Source organism: Protopterus annectens, chromosome 5.part1 (assembly GCF_019279795.1).
Source record: "Protopterus annectens isolate FY-2018-M chromosome 5.part1, PAN1.0, whole genome shotgun sequence".
In the NCBI taxonomy this organism is placed as follows: Eukaryota; Metazoa; Chordata; order Ceratodontiformes; family Protopteridae; genus Protopterus; species Protopterus annectens.
The window spans coordinates 87,431,487-87,455,908 of NC_056736.1; the positions used below are offsets into that span (position 1 = coordinate 87,431,487).

General features: G+C 41.3%; 1 protein-coding gene across 1 annotated transcript in view; it reads right to left on the reverse strand.

The window, feature by feature from the left end:
- MYCBP2 (MYC binding protein 2) overlaps nucleotides 1–24,422 on the reverse strand; it is a gene marked incomplete in the record, with an annotated part of 5,088,083 nt that overhangs the window by 396,060 nt on the left and 4,667,601 nt on the right. The window contains 1 exon segment of the mRNA XM_044072904.1: nucleotides 3,148–3,237. Coding sequence (XP_043928839.1) covers nucleotides 3,148–3,237 — 90 coding nt within the window.

The window sequence follows — 24,422 nt, forward strand, 5'->3', positions numbered from 1 at the left end:
CAGATACCACTGGATTTTTTGCATTTGAAGTCTGGCAAGGGTAACATGGAGATAACGGATGCCATGAACCCTAGCATTTGGAGAAACTCTCTGATTGACAGTGAGGTTAGAGGAAGCAACCGATGGAAGTAAAGTCAGCAAGGATAGAATTTTTTGCGGAGGGAGAAAAGCCATCATAAGGTCTGTCCTTATCCTGCAGCCCAGGAAAACCTAATCCTGAGAAGGGTTGAGGGAGGCTCTGGAGCAGGGATATGGTGGTATGGAGGTTTTGTTGGAGAATGTCTGGATGAATTGCTTGAATAAGGTCATTCAGTTAAGGGGCAAATGAGAATTCCATGAAGTCTGCCAAGCATTTTGTGAAGACCTTTGGAACTGTGGAGAATCCAAAGGGCAAAGCACAAAATTGAAAATGAAAGGAAGCAACAGAAAAACTTAAGAATATCCTGAACAGAGGATGAATAAGGATGTGAAGATATGCACCCATGATGTCTAAAGAAACCATAAAGGCCTGACGAAGCAAGAGAGGGAACAGAGACTGCAGAGGAAGCATGTGGAAGGTAAGAACCTTTAGAAAAAGACTGAGTTGGGACAGATCTAGACTTGGTCTCCATGGGCCATCTTTTCTGGGGACTAGAAAAATCCTGGAATAGAACCCTTTTCCTCTTTGCAGAGGGAGAACTTCCTGAATCCCTATGAGGGCAAGCCTTGAAGCACCTGAGGGAAAAGAGGGAGATGGTCTCAAGTGGGTTGAGGGATGCCCATGAAAGGAGGAATGGATTTCCAAACCATGTAGTAGTCATTTTGGACAATGGAAAGGACCCATTTGTCTATGGTAATGCTTGTCCATTAAGAAAGAAAGTAAGAGAGGCTCTGTGAAAGAGGAACGTTGGACAGACTGGGCAGGAAGTGACATTACCTGGCTTTTCAGGAAAGGGGATGGGCTGAGACGAGGCTGGTTGAGATCTGGAGGAGCTCTGCCTGCGTGTCCCTTTCTTGTGAGGAAGACGAGAGGTATGGGTTTTCTTCTCACAAAATGAGGTTTGGAAGGATAATTCCTATAATACTTTGGAACTGGGAACACAAAAATGTGCTTCAGCTCCTGTAACTCTTTCCCTTTTTCTTGAAAGGATTTGAAAAGGGCAGCAGCATTAGCACCAAAAAAAAACAGAATTGTCAAGAGGTGCATCCAAAAGTTTTGCTTGGATGTCATCAGGCAAAGGCTGCAATTTTAGCCAGGAATATCTCCTAAGGACAGATCCAGATGCGGCTGATCTAGCACATACCTCAGCTACATCATAACTGCACTTTATGGAGTGCCTAGTTACATGGGAAGAGGCCACCAAGAGAGAGGTAACATGGGGATAACAGATGCCATGAACCCTGTCAACAGCTGTGAAGCCTGAGAAAGCAGGGCCAGAACATACTTAGACATAGGATTCTGATAGTTAATGGTACTGAAGGCCAAAGTAGAGGATGTGTGAACTTTTCTACCTATCTTTTCCATCATCTTGCTGTCTTTATCTGAATGAAGAAGGGTAGTGAAGGGCAAAACTCTGGAAGGTCTACCTGCAGACAGTGAAATCACAGCAGGATCTGTAGGGGGACATTTGAAAAGAAATTTGCTGTCCTCAGGAACCTTGTAAAACCTATCCAGCCTTTTTGGCGCTGGAGGTTGAAAATCTGTGTTTTTGGATGCAGAAAGAAAGGCATCCTGAAATGCACCTAGCACAGATGGAATAGCTGAGGGAGAAGGGGAGTCAATCTGTAAGAGGTCGTATTACCTCTTCTGCACTTCTGAGACATGTGTGCTTTTCCACTTGAAAAAGTCTCTCATCCTTGACAATGTTTCTCCAAATTATATGTCTTCCTCAAGGGAGTCCCCACTGTTGGGATTAACTTCAGGGGAAGGATAACCTAGGAGGGAGTCAATCTGTGCTAAGTAAGCCAGAGGCTCGTCTGAAGATGAAACTTCTTCCTCAGTGACCTCCTGTTCCACAGCAGAACTCCTAGGCAAAGGAGGAGGAGGAGAAACTGGAGTAGCAGTTAGAACACAAGAGTGTGCTAAAAAAGCATTAAGAATTCCTTGGGAAAAAGCTTGCCACTCTGGGGAAGGATCCTGTGGGGTGGATCATGTTTTTGTGTCTTTTTATGGGGAGGACAAACTTTATGCTGGGATGGATGGGCAGATGTAGGCCTAGGTTCCTGGCACAGACATCAGACTGTCTTCAACAGCTAAGCCAGAAATACTGTGAGGAACAGCCAAGTAAGTGAGCCATGGTTCCCCCTTACTGTCCAGAACAGGCATCTGTAAGGCCTCCGCGGACATGCTAATGGAACTCTCTAACATCTTCTAAACCAGTACCCACTGCAGGAAAAAAAACAGGTACCGAACAGACCTCTGGGCCTCCTCTGACATCAACAGGGACATCTGGGTTCAGAGCCGCAGCTGAAGATTCAGGCCTAACCTTTTTTACCTTCTTCTTACGAGGCTCAACACATGGACCAGATGGATCCTCCATTGCAAGCGCTAGTCGCTTGAGCCTCTGATTCTCGAGGTAGATAAGGGCAGAAAGACGACTGTGCAGCATCTTAGGGACAAATGCCTGACAAATCGCACAAACTTAATAGTCGTGAGTGGACCACAGACAGAAAACACACTGACCATGGTTATCTTTGTGTGGAATTTGTCCTCCACAATGGCACTTGCCTTTCTTGGATGACATTAACCTCAGAAACATGCAGTAGCAAGAAAACACAAATTCCCCAATGGGGCACTTTTATGAAACAGCAACCACTCAGCAATCAAAAGAATAGTAGAAGATGGCTTTCAGATTGTTAGCAGAGTTCTGAGGATGGTACGTGCAGACGTCACTTTCATGGCATATGTCAGCTGTTATCCTATGTACAACATTGCACGTACCTTGCAGTAGTTCAAGTCTTTGGTATACTGCCAGATGTTCAGATTGCCTAGGCAGGGAATCTCTCATGTTATGAATACTGCAACATGGGAATAGGAGGACATCACTGCTATGCTTTGCTTCTGATACAGGAACACTACGTCTTTCACACCAATAATTTGTACTATTCCAAATGTCATTACTTACTACAACCAGTGCACAAAGACCTAATTATTAAAACAATGCTTACTTTGTCCTCTCCTTCAGGAGAAGAGAGAAGTGCTTTTTCTTCCTGTTCAGGAGTTGGCTCAGCATCACCGCAAATAAGTTTTCCAAAAACCTGAAAAAACAAAGAAAAAAGATCTGTAAAATGCAAACAAACGAAATAATACAAGTTAAGCAACATAAGGCAAACTGCTACGTGCTATGCATCTTAACTTGGAGAAGAGAGTCTGATAACTGAAAAAAACAAAACAAATGAACGAATAATCATATGACTGCAGAATGACAGCATTACTTTGTGCAAGATGAGGTACGGAAGGGATTGGAAAATTGCCCTTCTCCTATTCTTGTACAATCTTGTAATTGGTATATTTAAGTAGCAGAGCAGATATAGGGAGGGCTTTCCCTTCCTGCAAAAAAGTGTAGAGGGGATATAGGGATGGCATGCCTCTCCTACAAAAAAAAACAAAAAAAATTTGTTCTCAATTTCTAGAATGATGTTGTACTAACATGCAAGACAAAATAGTTCTGTATCACCTTGGCAAGATGAACACGGTAATGCAGCAAAAATATCTACATGTTAATGTAACCTGTGGCACTGTAATACTAAATTTTGTAATATGTGATATTGAGCTGACATGTACAACTATATGTGTAAATATTCTACCTTTTAACACCTTTATTAAATTCTTACACTGCAGATAATGGCATAGATACACATGCAATAGCAGAAAATAAAGCAAACCATGGCAAACATTTTCCTTTTCATGCGTTTTCTATATATGTTTTCTTTTCAAAGATTATATATCACTCCATTACATAAATTGCCCAACTCCTACTTTCCCTTACACTTCAGTCCTCCTTCTAAACATTACTCTGTATCTACTGTTCTCACAAATTCCATTTATTTCTATGCAATTTACTACTTCCTTATCTCAGTACTTCAATGACAGATTTTGATTTTCAGTTTCTAGTAAATGTCTTTTTTTCCTGTAAACAGCTTTAATGAATTATCACTTGTGGCATAGACAAATTTACATTGATATACAAGTAAGTAATCACACTATAATTAACATAAACATTTTACTTCACATATATTGCTATATATCATATAACCTAAGCAAAATTATTCAATTTCTCCTTTTATTTTTTTTACAACAGAAACATCTTTATTAAACCATCACTTACTACATAAGCAATCATACATTTATACCAATGAAAAAAAACACACTAACACAATCCTAATTGCAAGCATTTTACATCACAAACCATACTGACACACTCCCAGTTACAAACATTATACATCACTTATAATCTACCTAATCTTTTTCAGTCAAACATTACATAACTCATTTAAGTCTTGACTCCTTTTAAACCTCATTCCTCCCTTGTATGTTCTGTTCCCACAATTCCCATTTTTCCTATGTAGTTTGCTCCTATCCTTTTCTAAAAATCTCAATTCCAGTTTTTTTTTATCTTTGTTACTACATTCACTACTACTATAGTTGGTATGGATTTTGATTTCCAATTTCTAGTAATTGCTTTTTTTGGCAGGCACCACTATTAAACACAGTGAGGCCTTACCATGACTAGGCAATTCCGACTCTGTATCAGAAAAATTTGCTCTCTCATCAAACCAATTTGCCCACCCAGCATCTCCGAAAGTGCATCCCATAGGGAATCCTTAAAGTCTGCCAATAAACTGCACTCCCAGAAAACATGTTCCCAATTACCTCTTTCTTCCCTGTCACACCTCTAACATTTGCTGTCTGCCTGCAGAAAAATTCTCTGGAGTCTACTTGGGCTATAGAAATATCTATGCAAACATTTCCAGGCAAAATCCTAAATCTTCTAGATTTTGTTGCACATTTGGGAGACATACATATATCCTCCCATTGTTTCTTAGTGAATTACTTGGTCAATCTCTCTTCCAAAGCCTTTTGAGCCTCCTCTGACTGAATCTTATAGTTATCATGCAGTATTTTATATGCTCTACTATAGTCTTTTTTTAATGCCAGCGTCTGTTCTAGATTCTACTAAAAACTCTACAAGTGCTGGTCTTTTGTTTAGGGCCACTCTACTTCTTTCTCTTTGCCTATACTCTGATATCAATCCCAGACAGGGAAGGCAATCTCTAACATGCAGTCTAAATAAATTCTTGGCATCTTCCCATTCTATCATCTTTCCCTCTGTAGTTATTTGCTCCCAATACCTTGGTTCCTTTGCCAGATTTATTGCAGTCATCCATATCAGCAGAATCTCTTCTCTGCAATCTCATGTTGGCTTAGTTCTTAGAATACTTTCTGCCACTTTATGGATATAATATTCTGCATGATTACTGTTATTCTCCTTAAAGGCCTGCAATCAAAATCCCAGTCTCTCTCTGTTTCTTGAAATTCCCCCCCACGTTTCATCATCATCCCTTTCCATTTTGAACTATAGTTATCTGATGGTGCTATGTACAGGAGTCTTACTTGTGCAACTCTGAAATACCCCTTCAAATTGGGTAAACCACTTCTACCCTGTTCTACTGGAAGAATCAGATCCCACTTGACTCTTACTGTTTTACCCTCCCAGATAAAGTTCTTCAGCTCCTTATTAATTGCTATCCACAACTTTTCCTCTGGTTGATAAAAATATGCCTGACCTGTATACAAGATTAAAGAGACTAAAACATTTTAACTGCTTGTATCTTATTATCCATATCCATACAACAAAGTTTCCATTTTCTCAGTTTTTCTATTACCTTTTTGTTTAGTCTCTTCACACATATCCTTAGCTGCCACACTAGAAAAAAATTTAATCCATACTCCTAAATACTTAATTCACTGACCTGGCCAAGGCATTTGACACAATACTCCACTCGGGCGTTGTTGACAAATTCAAGAGGTTAGGTACAAAGCCATATGTTACCCGGTGGATAGCCAACTGGCTCACAGACAGGACCCAGGAAGTTAAAATTGGGGAGTCCACCTCTACAAAGAGGCTAGTCACAAGTAGAGTCCCTCAGGGATCAGTCCTTGGACCGCTTCTTTTTGGCATTTACTTCTCAGAAGTCAAGGCCAATGTCAGTGGTATCTGGCTGACTAAATCTGCAGATGATTGAAAATTAGAAGCGGTCATTGAATCTCACATCGACACAAATGTTCTCCAGGAGGGGCTGACACAGACAAACAAATGGTGTCAGAGCCATGGACTACAACTAAATGCCAAGAAATGCATACTAGTATCCTTTGGGAAGTCATCCATCCCTGGTAACTATCATATTGACAACACACCCCCTTAGAGTTGACCCAGTAGTCGGGGACTTAGGGACACACACAAATAGTAAAATCTAGCCTTTGGCCATCGTGTGTCTACAGTGGTGAGGAAATTATTCTATATTGCACAACTTTTAAACAAAGGTATGGCATCTAAGTCCAAGGAAGTCAATGTTCCACTGTATTTGGCATTCATCAGACCTATCACTGAGTACAATGCCCTCTTTGGTATGTACCTAACCAGGCATATCCAAACAATTGGAACATCCATAGAGATTCCTCACTAAAAGATAACAGAGAGCTGTGTACGAAAGGCCCTATCCTTGTATTAGGTCTCCTACAGGCTTTTGAGGGGAGATCTAAGCTTAGCATACAGGGCATTGTCAGACCCCACTCTGATGGACCACTTGCATATCAACAAAACAAATAGCACCAGAATTACCCATTCTAAAGACTTAAACCTTGTATGTGATATAAATAGGTCTTGCTGGAGAGATAGGTATGTATCCCAAAGACTACCGCTTCTATGGAACAAGGCTTCTTATCCATGTGAAGCAGAGCTCCTCCCTAACCCAATTCAAGTGCAACTTGGACAACTGAATGGGAAACTGGAGATTCAGCCCTGATTTCGCACTTATGTCTCTAATGGACAGAGGTAACCTGTAAATGGTTAACCTCCCAAACCACTGCTTATACTTATTAAGGGTATTAGAACTTGTCAGAAATTTGGGATGCAAGGCTAGGCTTAAAAAGGCCTTTGTGGTCGTTAGCCTAGTAAACACCTATGAACCTATCGGGTCTATATTATGTTAACTGAAGAGGCATTACAGCGAATGCCTCATCGACCCCTAAAGAACAAAGTACCAGTTATGCAAACGGCCGATTCAGTGATTTATTTCCTAGGGAAAAAAATCACTGATCTGGACAGAAACAAAACATCACTACAAACACATAAAAGTGGGGGGCTTCACCCACCACACACCCCCAACTAAATATACCAACTCCGAGATCACACTACAGTGAGGAAAGAGGCAAATTCACACTGATGGCCAAGCGATTTTGTTTCCCTAGGAAAAAAATTGCCTAATCGGCCATTCGTGTAACTGGCAGTTCATTCTTTATGGGTCGATGAAGAGGCATTCACTGCAATGCCTCTTCAATTAGACAATATAGACCCAACCTATCATGTCCCCATAAATATGGATATTCCTGAACCAATTTGTGTGTGGTTACATAATTTACTGCTATTGTCTTTGTTTTAGCTTCATTAATTTTGTATCCCAAAAAGATCTGAAACTGTCTCAAATGTTCCACAACATTGTAATGTCTATTTCTGGTTTTGTCAGGTATAAAATAATATCATCTGCAAATAAAGCCATCTTTAATTGACTACCATACCAATTATATCCTTGAATTTCTGAGCCCCTTACTTTCTTGGTCAATGGTTCTAAATATAATGCAAATAATAAAGGGGAAAGAGGACATCCCTGCCTGATTCCTCTGCTCAAGCAGAAATTATCAGAGAGGACCCACAACCTCATTAATTTTCACCTCCAATCCCTGATATATCCTCCTAATCAACCTTATATATTTTTTCAGGAAATACAAATGCTTCTATTGCCCTGCTCATAAAGTCCCAGCTTACTGTGTCAAATGTTTTCTATGCATCAAGACCCACCAACAACAGTAGTATTGTCTTACATTCTGCTTCCATCTGGATCATCAATGTTCTGTTAATGTTGTCAAATGTTTGCCTCCTCTCCACAAAACCACATTTCTCCATATCTACTTTTGGCATTACTTTTGCCATTCTTTTAGTCATTACAAACATGAACACTTTATAATAGGGTCATAGGTTGGTACTAGGCTATCAGCCCTAGGGCCTATACAAGCCTAGCCATAACAATTCCCTGGCTATTTCTTCCCACACTATTTACTTCCCTGGACCCCTGTCTAGCAGGGTGACTGACATGATCCCAGGGGTGAATTTCCTTTCTCCCATCCAATCGTCAAGGTTCCTTTTGAAGAGGACCAAAGAGGCACTCTGCTTGACATGTATGGGCAATCTATTCCAGAGTCTGGGGAGTCTCTGGGTCAGGAACCTATCCCTCCTGCATGTTTTGTTTATTGTGATGACAGGTTTAGATCCCTGGAGCGTGTGGCTCTGAGGGATTGGGATTTCTTTAAGTGTAGCATGTCCAACAGCTCTGGGTTTGACATGGCCTTGTATGTTAAGCAAAGATCGCCTCTGAGTAGACGATATGCAACAGAGTATAACTGGAGTTTTTTAAGGCGGTCAGCGTAGGGCATCTGCTTTAGGCCTGTGATTCTTTTAGTGAGGTATTTCTGTGGCCTTTCCAGTTGTTGCAGATGTCTTGAGGGGTACATACCAAACGGGGCATTGTATTCTATAATGGGTCTAATGAGGGATGCGTACAGTGGGACAATGACCTCCTTTTTTCTGGATGAAAAGCCCTTAGTGAGGAGGTGTGCCACATAGAAGGATTTCCTGACTGTTGTGGCGATGTGGTTATCAAAGGTGAGACCACTGTCCACCTGTGTCCCTAAGTCTCTTATCAAACTTTTGGTGTTTAGTGTACTGCCACCTATATGGTAATTCACGGATACATGTTTTTTCCAAAAGGGGATAACTATACATTTCTTGGCATTGAGCTTGAGCCCATGGCTCTGGCACCAAGCATCTGTTTCTGTAAGGCCCTTTTGTAGAGTATCCACATCATTTGGGGATTCAATAATGGCTCCCAGTTTGCAGTCATCTGCAAACTTTGTTATCCAGAGTCTCTTAGTGTTGGCCTGTACTTCAGAGAAGTAGATGCCAAACAAGAGCGGTCCCAGGACTGAACCCTGAGGTACTCCACTTGTCACTTGTCTGGAGATGGATTTTGAGTTGGCTACTTTTACAGTGTGGGTTCTATCAGTAAGCCAGTTAGCAACCCATTGGGTGACGTAGGGATTAATGCCCAGCTTAGTAAGTTTATCTATAATTCCAGAGTGGGGGATGGTGTCAAAGGCCTTGGCAAGGTCTAGTTAGGCTGTGTGGACCACCTTACCTTTGTCCATGGCTCTGGAGACTGATTCGAAGAAGTCAATCAAGTTCAGGAGACAAGATCGGCCCTTCACGAACCCAAACTGGGTGGGGTCCAGTGTTTGAAGGTTGCCAATGTTTTTGTTTATAAGTTTCATGATAATAATCTCCATGGCCTTGCAGATAAGGCTTGTCAGACTGATGGGACGGTAGTTTCTGGGATCCAAGGTGGATCCCCCCTTGTGGAGTCGGATAACTGTAACTGTGCGCCACTCAGTGGGCACAAAACCTGAGGTGAGGCTATGATTAAATATGACACTTGGGTGAGGTGCCAGTTCATATTGTAGTTCATGTAGTGCACAGCCCGGGATGTCATCATGGTTTACTATTGAAATGGGCCTGTATGAAGCTGGATCTGATGGAGCTTTACCCTGTTTAGGTATTACAGCTACCACTGATTTCTTACAGGACATTTGTACTTCTCTTAAAATACTGTTAAACAAAACCATCCAGATCTTTATCAAAATTTTCCTCCTAGCTTCCAAACATTCACAGGAATACCATCTATTCCTGAGGACCTTCCTGTAGATTGGATATACTTCACAATTTTTATCTCTTCTCCTTCTATCCTAATCATCTAGTCTTTACAACATTCAGTACTTCAATGACAGATTTTGCTTTTCAGTTTCTAGTAATTACTTTCTGGCACAAATGAGCAAAAGCTCGTCTTTCACTTAGTACTCCCCTAAGTATTTATTTGTCTAAATTATGTTATCAATCCCTGGTAGGGAAGGCAGTCTCTAATCTGCAGCCCAAACTTTTGCATGGGCTCATCTCACTTCCCTGGCTAGTTATTTGCTCCCAATACCTTGGTTCTTTTGATAATTTTCTGCACTAAATTCCACCCCCTCTTGCTTATTTCCTATACCCCTAACTGCAGTCATTCCAATTTATAAAATCTCCTTTTTTCCATTCTCATGTTGGCTTAGCTCTTAAAATGTGTTCTACTGCTTTATGAAACTAATATCCTGTTTGGTGTTCATTTATTCATTCTTTGTTGATCAGGTTAGTCCCATCACACTAGTGGCCTCTTTTCAGGGGAAACTCAAGGTGGTATTTCTACTACTAGGGGAAATTTGGCCAAGGCACTGGGGAACTCCCCCTACTCTTTTTGACAGGGGCCATGGGATCTTTTACAATAATCTGAGCTACCACCATCTCAAGCAGGTTTAACATCATCTGAATGAGATTTTCCTTAAGGATCTACATCCAAAATCCTATGCAATCCTTACTTCGAGAACTCAGCCCCCCTCCCCAGTTTCATCACCCCTTTCCATTTTGATTTATAACCTTTTGCTTGTGATATGAGCTTCAACTGTGTAGCTATAAAGTATCCTTTCAAATCAAGTAAACTATATTGTTCTATGAACAGTAGACTTTGACTGTGCTAAAAAACACAGTAACTTTTAATTTGTTATACTTCTCTGCCTAGGTAGTGGATAGAAAGAGTCCCAAAACCAGCCCACATGCTTGTTCAACAAACACAATAAATAAAATATACAATAAATATATATTTTATCAATATTGATAAAGCCATCAATCATATGTTTCACTCTTTACAAAAAAATATTAAAACTTTCCTTTACTTAAGATGCTAAGGACTTCTGAACACAATGAAGCTCTGTTTAGAATTAAAACTGTACCCCCATATTGAAAGATTCAGTCATAAGGACATGGTCAAAAAACATTTTATTTCCTATGAGCTTTCTGTCCCCATGCCTGTTGATCATCAAGCTTCCCTTCAATTACACATAACCCATTACCCTGGAATTTCACCCCAAGATCAGGGCAAGAGCTTTCCAGGAAACATCAATTAGTCGATTATGAACCTGCTTCATGCAGTTGCCAGCATCCTAGCAATAACAGTGTTTGCAATAACCTAATTCCACACCTGGATTAAGGGATGTGTGATCAACATCACGACAGAGGTGTACAATGCCTTTCCCCGTGCAAGTGAATGCTTCTGCACACCCAAATTGATTGCTAACTGGCTTGGTGAACCTGACCCTGTCTAGAGGCCTCAGCATTTGCACTGCCACCCATGTGGCCAGCTTCACCCCATCCTCATCCAATATGGGCAAGCCCACATTTCCTAGCCAGCTCTAGTGGGTGCCTGAACTGCTAACCAAACTCAATTCACCTGTGAGATAGTTAGGGCTTCATCCATTTATGTCATTAGAACTGGCACTGTCTTGTAAAACCCTGCATTGTTTCTGTGCCAGCACTGCTCTGACAGAAGTAGAAATTAAACTGAATAACTAACCACATGGGACAATAAGGAGTCATCAAGGTCAAACTGGTTTTGCCCTGTTCACTTTCCTTAGTACATACTATATCGGGGAAACAGTGAAGGATATTCAGAAAGTTCTGAGCCCTTGAATACAAAAATAATGCATTTTCAAGCTAAACTGTGAGGAAGTAGCAAGCGGAACATGTGTAGTCACTGCACATGTTAGAACCAGATACACCAGTTTAACAGCTTGCAAGGTCTTTGGAGTCAGTTTATACGCAAACTAAGCTTTCAACGTTCCAAAGCAGCTTACCTGAAGTACTCAGTACTCTAAAAAGTCATCAAGGAGCTTGGATCCTGATGCACTTTGTCTGAATTTATAAGTACCAACAGACATAACTGTTTCCCTTTTAAGAAGTATAAAACGTTCAATCTTTTTGCATTCAAATGATAGTTTGCTCCAGAATCAACCTAGTCAGTGTTGAAAATTCAGATCTACTTTAGACCTGCTATTTTCTACCTTAACAATGTAACCATTATTTCTAGAATAAAAGTTCTGATGAAAAACTCAATATCAAACAATACCTGATGATCCATAATGGGAAAATTGTTATACATCATTATGTTACCATGAAGAAGCATGTACTTGAGAAAAAAAGATACAGCTTGTTTAACCTTTCAGTGCAATCAAAATTATACACATATAAATTGTCTTTGCAAAATATCTTTGTATGAACTCATTTATATTAACATTTTTTTGCTGTTTTTTATATTAATTGTCTGCTTAGGAGATCTACAAGTTGGTTATGTAATACAGGGAAATTAAAGGACATTTGTGGATAAGTTCATAGGTTCATAGTTGTAAGTAAGTCTACCAATACAACAACTCTTCAAATATAGATCAATGGAACAGAAAATCACAACATTTGGATGGTCTTCCACCTAACCATGCTTAATTCTGGACAGAAGTTTGGAAAAAAAAAAAAAACTTATCTGACTACTATTCCGTAGAACCTCAACTCGAGGTGACACATGCACATACAAACAACACTAGTAGAAGTCTTCTTCAACTCTTTTAGCCTCTGTTGTTCTTCATAAGCAGTTATAAAATCATAATCTGTATCCCTATACATAAGAGATTTTTTACAAACAGAAATCCAAACACAAAATAATTAAATGTAACACTGATAGAACCATACCCCTTTCCTAAGGGGGTGAAGGAACGATAGATTTACTGTTACAGTGACCCTTCTTCATATACCTACTACTAGGCTAAACATACTTACCCATAAATGTACTATATATTCTTCAATGAAGGTGACTGCATCAATAAATTATAATATCTGCATAGAAACCCAAGCAGTATCATAGATGTTTTGGAGGTGAAAACAAATAAATACTGTAGGTTATAAGAAGCTTTGTTAGGAAAAAAAAAAGGTTATGTACTTACCATAACATTCCATCGTGTTGTCCATTTTCACCCTCATAAATTGGGTTCAGATTCAACTCTCAGATCAGACTTGGACACTTTTTGCAGCTCGTGAATACTGGAAACTCTCAAGCTCCTCCCTTACCCATAACGCTCTAGTCCTCTACTATACCTCAGATCTTGTTTGCTAGTCTTATAGTTTTATACAACTTCAGAAACAGCACTAGGTGAGAAACCTACATTTGGAGCTCAAAGGCGGGAACATCGGTTCCTTTACTGTCTTCTTCTTCTAGAAGTCACAAACCAACTGGTAGGGGGTTGGAGGGAGGGGAGTTGAGGGAGAATGAAAATGGACAATATACATGGAACATTATGTTGAGTACATAACTTCTTTACCTGATGTTTTCAATTTTCATTCATTCCTCAACAACTGGGAAGGAGTCCCCAGCTATCTGAACCCGGGGAGGACTCTAAGAAAGGATACTCCTCACCACTGATGAGTCAAGGCTGCTCTTCCCCTCGAGAACAGATCCAATTTTAATGAGTAAAAAAATGTATGAGGATTAGCCCAAGTTGCAGGAAAATCTGGATAAAAACACAAATGAAGTTGCCATAGACCTGGTTGAATAGGCTCTTAAAGATTTTGACAAAGACAAACTCAACTAGTTATAGACATAGAAAATGCAATCAGTGAATCATCTGGCTGTTGTTACTATGGTAATTTTTAGTCCACAAAAGAAACAAATAATTGAGCTGTTTTTCTAAAATTCTTTGTTCTATGCAAATAGAAACATAACTGTCTATGAATATCCAACAAATGTAACATGCATTCTCCTTTGTTCAAAAATTTTGGAAAGAAAACTGGAAGATTAATAGACTGATTGATATTGGATTCTGATACCACTTTAGGAAGAAAGGATGGGTTGGTTCGTAATGCTACCCTAGCTTTATGGAAAATTTAAAAAGGAAGCTTATAAGATGAGGCTTGAAGTTCAGAGACTGTTAGAGCAGAGGTTATAGCTACCACACAGTTTTCCAGTTTAAAAAATGTAGTTCATACTTTGCTGATGGTTCAAATGGAGATCGAGTTAAAGCTTGTAAAACTAAATTCAAATCCCATGGCGGAGTTGGATCTTTAGAGGGGGGGGGTCTCAGAAGAAAAGTACCCCTTATAAAGGCCTTACAAAGTTTTGAAGAAGCTACGGTTGAATTAACTCCTATATGAAAATTAGAAATGGCAGTTAGTTGCACTTTAACAGTTGAGGAGCTAGCCCCTTCATTAAAAACTGTAGCCCAAAACTCAAGAACTTTATGTACTGGTGCTGAAAAAGAGTCAATGTTTTTCCATTGTGCCCAAAAAAACAAATCTATTTACTTCTGTAAATTTTCCTAGTGGAAGCTTTATGGGAAACTAAAAGAATGTAATAGACAGTGGAGGACAGCCTGGGTTATGTAGCTATCAATGGAAGTGGAGCAACAATCAGCTTCAGGTCAGAAATGTCTGAGGGAATCATGTCTGTCGGGTAAGACAGGAGGTGGTCTGGAATTGGAAATGCTCATTAGAAAGGCTCACCCAGACTCTGCTACACTTTGCTGTGAAGGAAATGTTAGTTTGCTTTTTATTTGTTGTATTTTGTATTATTTTATTGCCTTTTTATATTTTGAATATTGTGATTTGTTTTCTTTGCCTTGTGTTTCACTTGTATTCTGCTTTTAACTGCATATTAAAACTTCAAAAGAAACCACAGTTCTGTCTCTTGTGAGTCAGGCAGAAATTAGAACTGATCAATTAAGGACTCATACATAAGCTAGAAGAGGTCACTTAAGGTTAATCATTTGTGAACTGTGGGGGTGGATTTAGGAACTAAATCTTCTATTTAAGGGGTACAATAAAACATTTCTGAGATTTATTAGAAAGGCTCACCCAGACTCTGTTACACTTTGCTGTGAAGGAAAGGTTAGTTTGCTTTTTATTTGTTGTATTTTGTATTAGTTTATTGCCTTTTTATATTTTGAATACTGTGATTTGTTTTCTTTACCTTGTGTCTCACTTGTATTCTGCTTTTAACTGCATATTAAAACTTCAAAAGAGACCACAACTCTGTCTCTTGTGAGTCAGGCAGAAATGTTTCCCTGCCCTGTTACTATTATGTTCTTAAATACCACTGTCTTTCTATTTGCCTGCCTCTTATGTTAATTTGACCATATATCTCATTTCCTCTCTGCTTTCACTGGCTTGTGTGAGTAAGCACAAAATTATCATTTTGAGAAATCACTCCCCTTCAGCTATTTAAATTTATTGGCCATCCTACTGTATTCCATAGTACCAGAATACAAAAGTGATCACCCCCTTTCACTCTATCTTGCTGTTTTAAAAATAGTGACTCTCCACTAAAACTTAACTTTTTAGACAGGTAAAACTTAAGTTACCTACTTTCACATCTAACTTCTTTAGTGCACACTGCATTGTTTAGAATAAACCATTTTTTTTCATCTTATCTTTAGGCATCCCTGTGACTAGCACTTTCTCTAATACCTGCTGGAAAGCACTTGGAAGCCTTAAACTGATACAAGAACTCAAATCTTCTTATTAAGGAGAAAGTAATTATAGGCACTAAACAGCATATAACTGCAAAGTACCTTGCTAAGGGAAGGGAAAACAGCTCCTGTACTTTTCAAAAAAAGCACCAAACCAGGCGTGTCCAAGGGTCAGCTTCCAGGGATTTCTCTTCTCCACCTGGTGAATCTGGGCATACTTGGGCAATGCAGCAATTGCCTCATATACACAGACAACCCTCTCCTCCTACCACCAAACACTACAACCTGTGAGAGATGCACTTACATAGCCAAACTGGAAGCAAAGCTCTCCACCAAAGATTGTGCTAGACAGTCAAGAGGAGAAGGTTAACACCCACACTACACCTCAAGCAACACATAGCCCTTCTAAACTCACACCACCAACACCCACTGATAGCAACACTAAATCCACATATGTGGAGGCCCTTAACTCTAACCAGCCCAAGCAGCAAGGACCTCCGAAGCTGAAATGCAAACAAACACCAATCACAACCAAAGTGTCACATAGCTCACAACACCAGTGTGCCATCCAGCAACAGCCCCTAAGGCAAGACAACATACCTAACACTTTAGTCATAGGTGACTCTATAGTCAGGCACACTGATGTCCCACTCTCCAGACTGAACAAGGAAAAAATTACAGTCAGCTGCCTGTCGGGTGCCAGGATCCGCCACATAATGCATGCACTCAAGTCACTCCACAACAAGTACAAATATGACTCTGTCACTGTCCATGTTGGAGTGAATGACTTGAAACGTACCTCCCTGGACTACATGAAAAGAGACATGGAAGAGCTCTCGGATCATGTGGCCCAGGCAGGTATGACCCTAGCCATGAGTAGCATCCTGCCTTCACCCAGAATGATACCACAATATAAGGACAAAATGATTGACTTCAACAATTGGCTAAGCTTCTGGTGCCATTCAAAGGGGATCCAGTATCTGTCTGCCCGGGAGGACCTGATCGACAGACCACGATGCTTTGCCAGAGATGGTCTGCATCTGTCACCCCTGGGATTCAGGTTACTGGCTAAGGCTCTTGTCACCCCTATAGTGCCTTTTTTAGGCAAAGCTCAAAGGATAAAACCACCACCGTAATGGGTACAAGCATGCAAAATCTGAAGGTAATGTTACTCAAGGCTAGAAGTCTAAACCTCAAAATGCACACTCTTGTGGCACTCCTAAAAATGGAGAACATCGATTTCTGTGCAGTAACCGGGACCTGGTTCAAGGCTCCAGAGAGCACCCCAGCAATACCAGGCTACAATTCTTACCATACTTTTCAGCCACCAAACCAGGATCGAAACACTAAAGATGGAGAAGTGTCCATATTCACCAAGGATATTCGCACCACCAGGCTAGTTGCCCAACACAATGTGTTTGAAATTCTCCAGGTGCAACTAACACTAAGACTGCAATCCAAATTGTAGCTTGCTACAGATCCCCTACCATGCCCCAAGATTCTCACTACACCTTTCTAAACATACTGTAAAATATTAAGATATAACCAAACACCCTAATACTGGGTGATTTCAACTACCCTGCCATTAATTGGGAAAACTACTCATGTACCAACACCTTTACCCAACAGTTCTTGGAATTCATAAATTCCAATGCCCTGGATCAACTAACCCATAGTCCCACCAGGGGCTCCAATATCCTAGACTTGGTAATTACCAACATGGGAAATCGATGCTCCACACCTATGGTCACCTCCTTGTTGGTCAGGTCAGACCATAAGCTAATCACCATTAACATCCACATATCCCACCCCACTACCCAGTAAAAAAACCTCCATAAAAATTTCTCCAAAGCCAGCTTCATGCTACTCAAGTCAGAAGTGACAAACTTCATGACACCCATGCAGATGGGAACTGAAAGTTCGACTGCTGAGTCCTACATTAAGGCAATGTAAGAGCACATCCACTCATGCATGAATCGTGCCATCCCAAATAGAACCAAGATGCTCTCCTCCAAAAAAAGGAAGCCAATTTGGTCATCCCCTGCCATAAACAAACTTTACAACAAAAGGAAGAAACTGTTGCAGAAGAGAGGAAAACCCCACAATGCAAAAAATTCCCTTACCAGCCTCAGTAAGAAGCTGAAATCCCTCGTAAAATCTTCCAAAGCTAGTTACGAAAATAAAATTGCCAAAGATTCCAAAGACAACCACAAGGCATTCTATAACTATGTCAAGAATCTAAATGGCAATGCTCAGATCTGCTCTGAGCTACAACAGAATGGCATTAAATATACTGATCCCAAGAATATTGCCAATATCCTGGCAGATTGATTCAGTGCCAACTTCACCCCCCACTCACCCCCTAAATGGCCCACCTCAATACTGGAAGATTGCCAAATTCCGGTAATAACGGCCACACAGGTAAAAAACACACTCTCCAAAGCTAAGAATACAGCAACCATGGGACCAGATGACATCCCAGGCTGTGTACTACATGAACTTCAAAATGAACTGGCACCTCACGCAAGTGTCATGTTTAATCATAACCTCACCTCAGGCTTCGTGCCCACTGAGTGGCACACAGCTACAATTATCCCACTCCACAAGGGATGATCCACCTTGGATCCCAGGAACTACCTCCCAATCAGTCTGACGAGCCTGATCTGCAAGGCCATGGAACGTATTACCATGGAACTTATAAACAAAGATACTGGCAACCTTCAAACACTGGACCCCACCAAATTTGGGTTCGTGAAGGGGCGATCTTGGCTCCTGAACCTGATTGACTTCTTCAAATCAGTCTCCAGAGCTGTGGATGAGGGTAAGGCAGTCCACACTGCCTATCTGGACCTTGCCAAGGCCTTTGACACCATCCCCCACTCTGGAATCATAGATAAACTTACTAAGCTGGGCATTAATCCCTACGTCAATCGATGGGTTGCCAACTGGCTTACTGACAGAACCCATACTGTAAAAGTAGCTGACTTCAAATCCAGCTCCAGACAACTGACAAGTGGGAGTACCTCAGGGTTCAGTCCTGGGACCGCTTTTGTTTGGAATCTACTTCTCTGAAGTACAGGCCAACACTAAGAGACTCTCGTTAAAGTTCACAGATGACTGCAAACTGGGAGCCATTACTGAATCCCCAAATTATGTGGATACTCTACAAAAGGGCCTTACAGAAACAGATTCTTGGTGCCAGAGCCATGGGCTTAAGTTCAATGCCAAGAAATGTACAGTTATCCCCTTTGGGGAAAAAACATGTACCTGTGAATTACCACATAGGTGGCTGTACACTAAACACAGAAAGTGTGATAAAGAGGATTAAGGACTCAGGTAGACAGTGGTCTCACCTTCAATAACCACATCACCACAATAGTCAGGAAATCCTTCTATGTGGCACACCTCATCACTAAGGGCTTTTCATCCAGAAAAAAGTTAGTCATTGTCCCACTGTACTCATCCCTCATTAGACCCATTATAGAATACAACGCCCCATTTGGTATGTTCCTCTCAAGACATCTGCAACAACTGGAAAGGCCGCAGAAATACCTCACTAAAAGAACCACAGGCCTAAAGCAGATGCCCTATGCTGACCGCCTTAAAGAAACTCCAGCTATACTCTGTCGCATATCGTCTACTCAGAGGTGATTTCTGCTTAACTTACAATGCCATGTCAAACCCAGAGCTGTTGGACATGCTACACTTAAAGAAATCCCAATCTCTCAGAGCCACACGCTCCAGGGATCTAAACCTTGTCATCACAATAAACAAAACATGCTGGAGGAATAGGTTCCTGACCCAAAGACTCCCCAGACTCTGGAATAGACTGCCCACACATGTCAAGCAGAGCACCTCCTTGGCCCTCTTCAAAAGGAACCATGACATTTGGATGGGAGAAAGGAAATTCACCCCGGGGATCACGTCAGTTGCCCTGCTAGACAGTGGTCCAGGGAAGTAAATAGTGTGGGAATAAACAGCCAGGGAATTGTTATGGCTAGGCTTGTATAGGCCCTAGGGCCGATAGCCTAGTACCAACCTTTGAACCTATGGAGAACGAACTAGATGAGGCCAAAGAAAGGAGAACTAAATCTGACGAGGCCATTAAGGGGCAATCAGGATTACTTTTCTCTACAATTGAGATGCTTTCTGGAGAATCCTTTGGATTACAGGGGTTGGGGGGTAAGCATAGAGATCACCAAGGGGTCAATCATGCATCTCTTGGCAATTCTTCTGGTGGGAGGATCAAGGCAAACAACCTGCTGCATTTGTTGTTGAGAAGGGATGCAAACAGATCACAGCAAGGTTGGCACCACTGGAAGAATATCTTTTTCCACAACTCTCATGTTGAGAGACCACCTGTGAGGCAGTAAAATGGACCTCCTCAAGTTGTCTGCTGTCAAGCTGGTGATTGGATGAGATTGCCCACTGCCACACTGACATCTTCTCAACACAGAGGATAAGATCTGGTTTCTCCTTGTTTGTTGATGTACTAGACAACTGACATATTGTCAGTCTAAACTGCAACAGTCCCAGAAAGGCGAGTGTCTTGAAAAGCCTGCAACGCTAGTAGTACTGCTCTCATTTACAAGACACTGATTTGCGTGTTGGCCCTTTGGTGGACCAGGTGCCTTGGAATGTCTTTCCCAAGAAGTGCCTCCCCAAATATTTGGGAAACATCCATGGTCACTATGGCTTTGGGCTGAGGAAGATTGAAGGAACAGCCTTGTAATATCTGATCTAAGCGAATCCATCACAAGAGGTATTACTTGCATGCTTGAGCTATTCTGATCTGGGTGGACACAGATTGGTGCAAAATGGTCCACTGAGTTGCTAGGGTCCATTGAAGAATTCTCATATGGTTTCTTGCTAATGGAATCAGAACTATAACAGCGGATACCGACCCCAAGTTTCATAGAATCAATCGAGCTAATAGAGAAGAATTGTGAATTACCTTTTTTACTTGAAATCAAATAGTCTGTACCCTGTCACTGATACCGTACTGACCAAAGCCACTATGACCTCTAATGTCTGAGATTCTTCTTGCTGACATTTGTGACTGATGGTAACTTCTAGATGACAGAAAAGCTGGAGTACATACTCGCTTTTATCAGAAAATGCCTGTTCGGAGCAGTTATGAGCCACTCGTCCAAGTATGGAAGTACCCGGAATCCCTGGTCTAAAGTGAGCTGCTACTACTGCCATGCATCTGGTGAACAGTCTGGGGGCTGTGGTGAGGCCAAAGGGCAGGGCTCTGAATTGGTAATGACTGGCTCCCAGCTGGAAGCGTAGGCATGTTCTGGATCTTCTGTTCATTTTTGTGTGATAGTATGCATCCTGAAGAAATATAGAGCACATCCAGTCATCCTTCTGCAGGAAGGGCAAAATAGACTAAACCATCACCATCCGAACTTTGTATACTGAGCTTTGTTTAGATTCCTGAGATCCAAAATTAGTCTCCAGTTCCCTGTTTTCTTTGGCACTAAAAAGAATCTTGAGTAAGTTCTGGACTCTTTCTGTTCTGGGCAGGGACCTTGTGGATGACTTTTTCTAGCTGCATTTTTATTTTTAGAGCTACTGCTTTCCTCTGACTGGGTGGAACACCAAGAATTTTGTGTACTGCTGAAGGGAGAAATAATCTTCTGCACTCGTGTATCTTTTGTAATGTCTACCCAGGCTCCCTGGTGCAGGGATAGATGACCCCGACTGCCTCCAGAGGTGGACAATCAGGTCTCCTTTCAGGAGCGATGGTAAGCTCTATCAGAGAAATAATCTCTGGACCCATGGTTCTGTGGACCTCTTCTGCCATGTGGGTGGCATCTTCTGTTAGAGTTCCCCTCTCTGCCCCTGGGGGAGCTATCTCCACGTGGATCATGGAAAGGGCCCTGGACTTTCTGAACCACATTTTTCAACCACCTTGTTTATTCCTAGAGAAGATTCTGTGAGGAGCTGAAAAATGTACATCCATTGCAGACAGGGTCTTACCATCTTGCTCACATCTGGAAAGTGTGTCTTTAACTTCAGGGCCAAAGAACTTCAATCAAAAGGAGCACTGACAAAGGAGGACTTGAAGGGCTCCACAAAATCACAGAGGCGTTTCCAGGCATATCTCCTAATGGAAATGCCTGAACCCACTGCTCTTGAGGTACCTTCAGCTGCATGTGAAATGTGCCTCATGGAAGAATTTGTGACAGACTGCAGGGTAGCCAACTACGAGGCAGTAGAGCTCAGTGTCTCAGAAGAAATAGTTCCAGATAGGAATTTTGAAAGTTATTTAATCAAATCCCTCTGAAGTCTAGTGACGTGTGCCAAATAATTCAGCAAAATGAGGGCAAAGGTCACTGAAGCATATACATGCTTCCCAAACCTGTCCTACTTCCTGGACTCCCTGTTAGGGGGCTGGACAGATGAACTCTGTTCTGCGAGTTCTTTCTATGTGGCTGCCACTATGGCATCTACTGGTAGTCTCTTGCTCCAAAATTCTCTTCTTTTTGGTGAAGCCTGGATCCTGTCTGGTTTCCTGGGGATCGGCTCAACAGCACCGGGTTCCTTCCACTGCGCCTAGAGATCAAGTCAATGAGGTCATCAGTGGGCGGAGTCACCTAGGAGGTAAATGGGCCAGACCCAAAGGCTTCTAGGAATATGGATTTCTCTTGAGAAGTGTTATAGGTAGACCAGCCATCCCTTTGCTTGAGGATCTCCAGGATGTCTCCAATGCAGACATCATCAGATGGTGATCTTGGGGACCCTTCCCTCTCATAAAAATCAGTATCTTCTGTGACAGACTCTTGAGGGCAGTCTAAGTGCCTCCTCTTGCACTCTTCTTTTCTTAGGGACTTCTTCAGTGGGATGTTCCAGAGAAATATCCGAAGAAATAAGTATACCTGCTGGGTAGACTGAAGACTTTGTGCTGGCTGTCCCTGTGGAGTAGAGTGTTGAGGCTCAAGGCACAAAGATGTATGGGATTCAGAAGGGAGATCCAAGGGGGGTGGGGTGGAATAATCTGTTCTCTAGAAGCAGAGAACACTCTCTCCACCACCTCATAGGCAGAATACTCCATGGAAAAGGAGGCTGTCAGAGCTGAGAAGACAAGCTTCCAGACCATCGGTTCCCTCTGGCCCGAAGGCAGTCCACCCGATGCAGAGGTCGGAGCCAAGTTGTCCAATGCTGAGACTCTGAGAGGTCTAGATGGCTCCAACAACTTCAGAATCAACTCTTAAAACCTCGGATCCAACAACGATGCTATGGCTCTGAGAATCATCCACCTCTGACACACTAGGAGCCGGTCCACTCAGAGAAGGTATTGAAGCATAAAACAATCTTCGGATCCGATACAGGCAGTCCCAGAAAACTCGGATCCAAGGGCTCCAAAGTCAAAGATCAGATCGGAGTACATGCCAAAATAGGTGGACTAAGTACTGGAAAAGGTCTCCGGACCTGAAGTGGTAGGAGCCAGGAGAACTCCCATCTGAATCTGTGCAGACAGAAACTTTCTCATCATTTTATCCACATCTGTTTCCACCAGGCTCCTGGAAGAATGAGAAGAACAGGCCACTGAAGGGGATCTAGAATGGCAGCATCTCTCTAAAAATGGTGATAGCAGTGGAAAGGGGACAGAGTAAACAGGAAGCATACCGATTCCAAGGGAGTTGTTTCAGCTCCAAAAGTACTGGTTCTGATGACGTAGATCATGCATCAGAGACAGATGGCTCTGAGGATTTTGTCTTCAGATCCAACAGTGTTGAAATTTTGCAGGCTGACTCTGTAGCTGGATCAGAAGATGGAGTGGAGGATCTGGTAGGGTCCAACAGATGCTTTCTGTACTCCTTTTTGTCACATTTGAAGGTTTAAGCTCCAGTTAAAGATTCAGAAAAGGTTGTAGGTAGAAGACCTTTCAATATCAGTTTATTTTTCTGGCCAGATAAAGCCCACAGATTAAAAGCTTTGCAAATATCACGTTATCTTTAAGTGTGCTGGATCCAAGCAAAAAAAGCAACAGTCATGGGTGTCTGACATATGCATCTTATGCCCACACTCATTGCATTTTTTAAAACCAAAAAGGTTTTTTAGCCATCTTTCCAAAACAAAAAAACAAAAAAAAAAAAACAAAAAGCAGTATAACACTAACTTTTTTTTTTTAAATATAAAAGAAGAAAAGAGAAAAAATTACCAACAATGGTAATAAAGGAAATTACCACAAGGGTAAAGAGTAGAAAAAAATACCAACAATGGTAATTAAATTTCACTACAAAAAGTGTATGATAAGGGAGGAATAAATTAGCTACATAGAAAAAAGGGATAAAAATAGATAAAAATACAAACTGTTTACTTATCCAACCAGAAATACTAAAACTCAAGAGCTTACAGCGACCGCGCCCATATGCAAAGGAAGCAAACAAGATCTGAGGTATGTTTGGGGACTACAGCATCACGGGTAAGGGAGGACTCAAGAGTTTCCAGTATCCATGAGCTGTAAATAACAGCAGTTGGATTTGAACCCAATTGTTGAGGAATGAATGAAAATGGACAATATCAGTTTGTATAGAATACCAACACACACATAAAAATACAGTCGCTTAAGACATCCATAGAAACATGCATATTATATAAATATTACTACACACTATTAACAAACAAAATATAGAAAAGTATATTTTTATTTTATATATCCTTGTTTACCAGAACAGTGCATTATCACAACTGACTGACTTATTTTATTTTCCTTTTGTTTACTGGATTC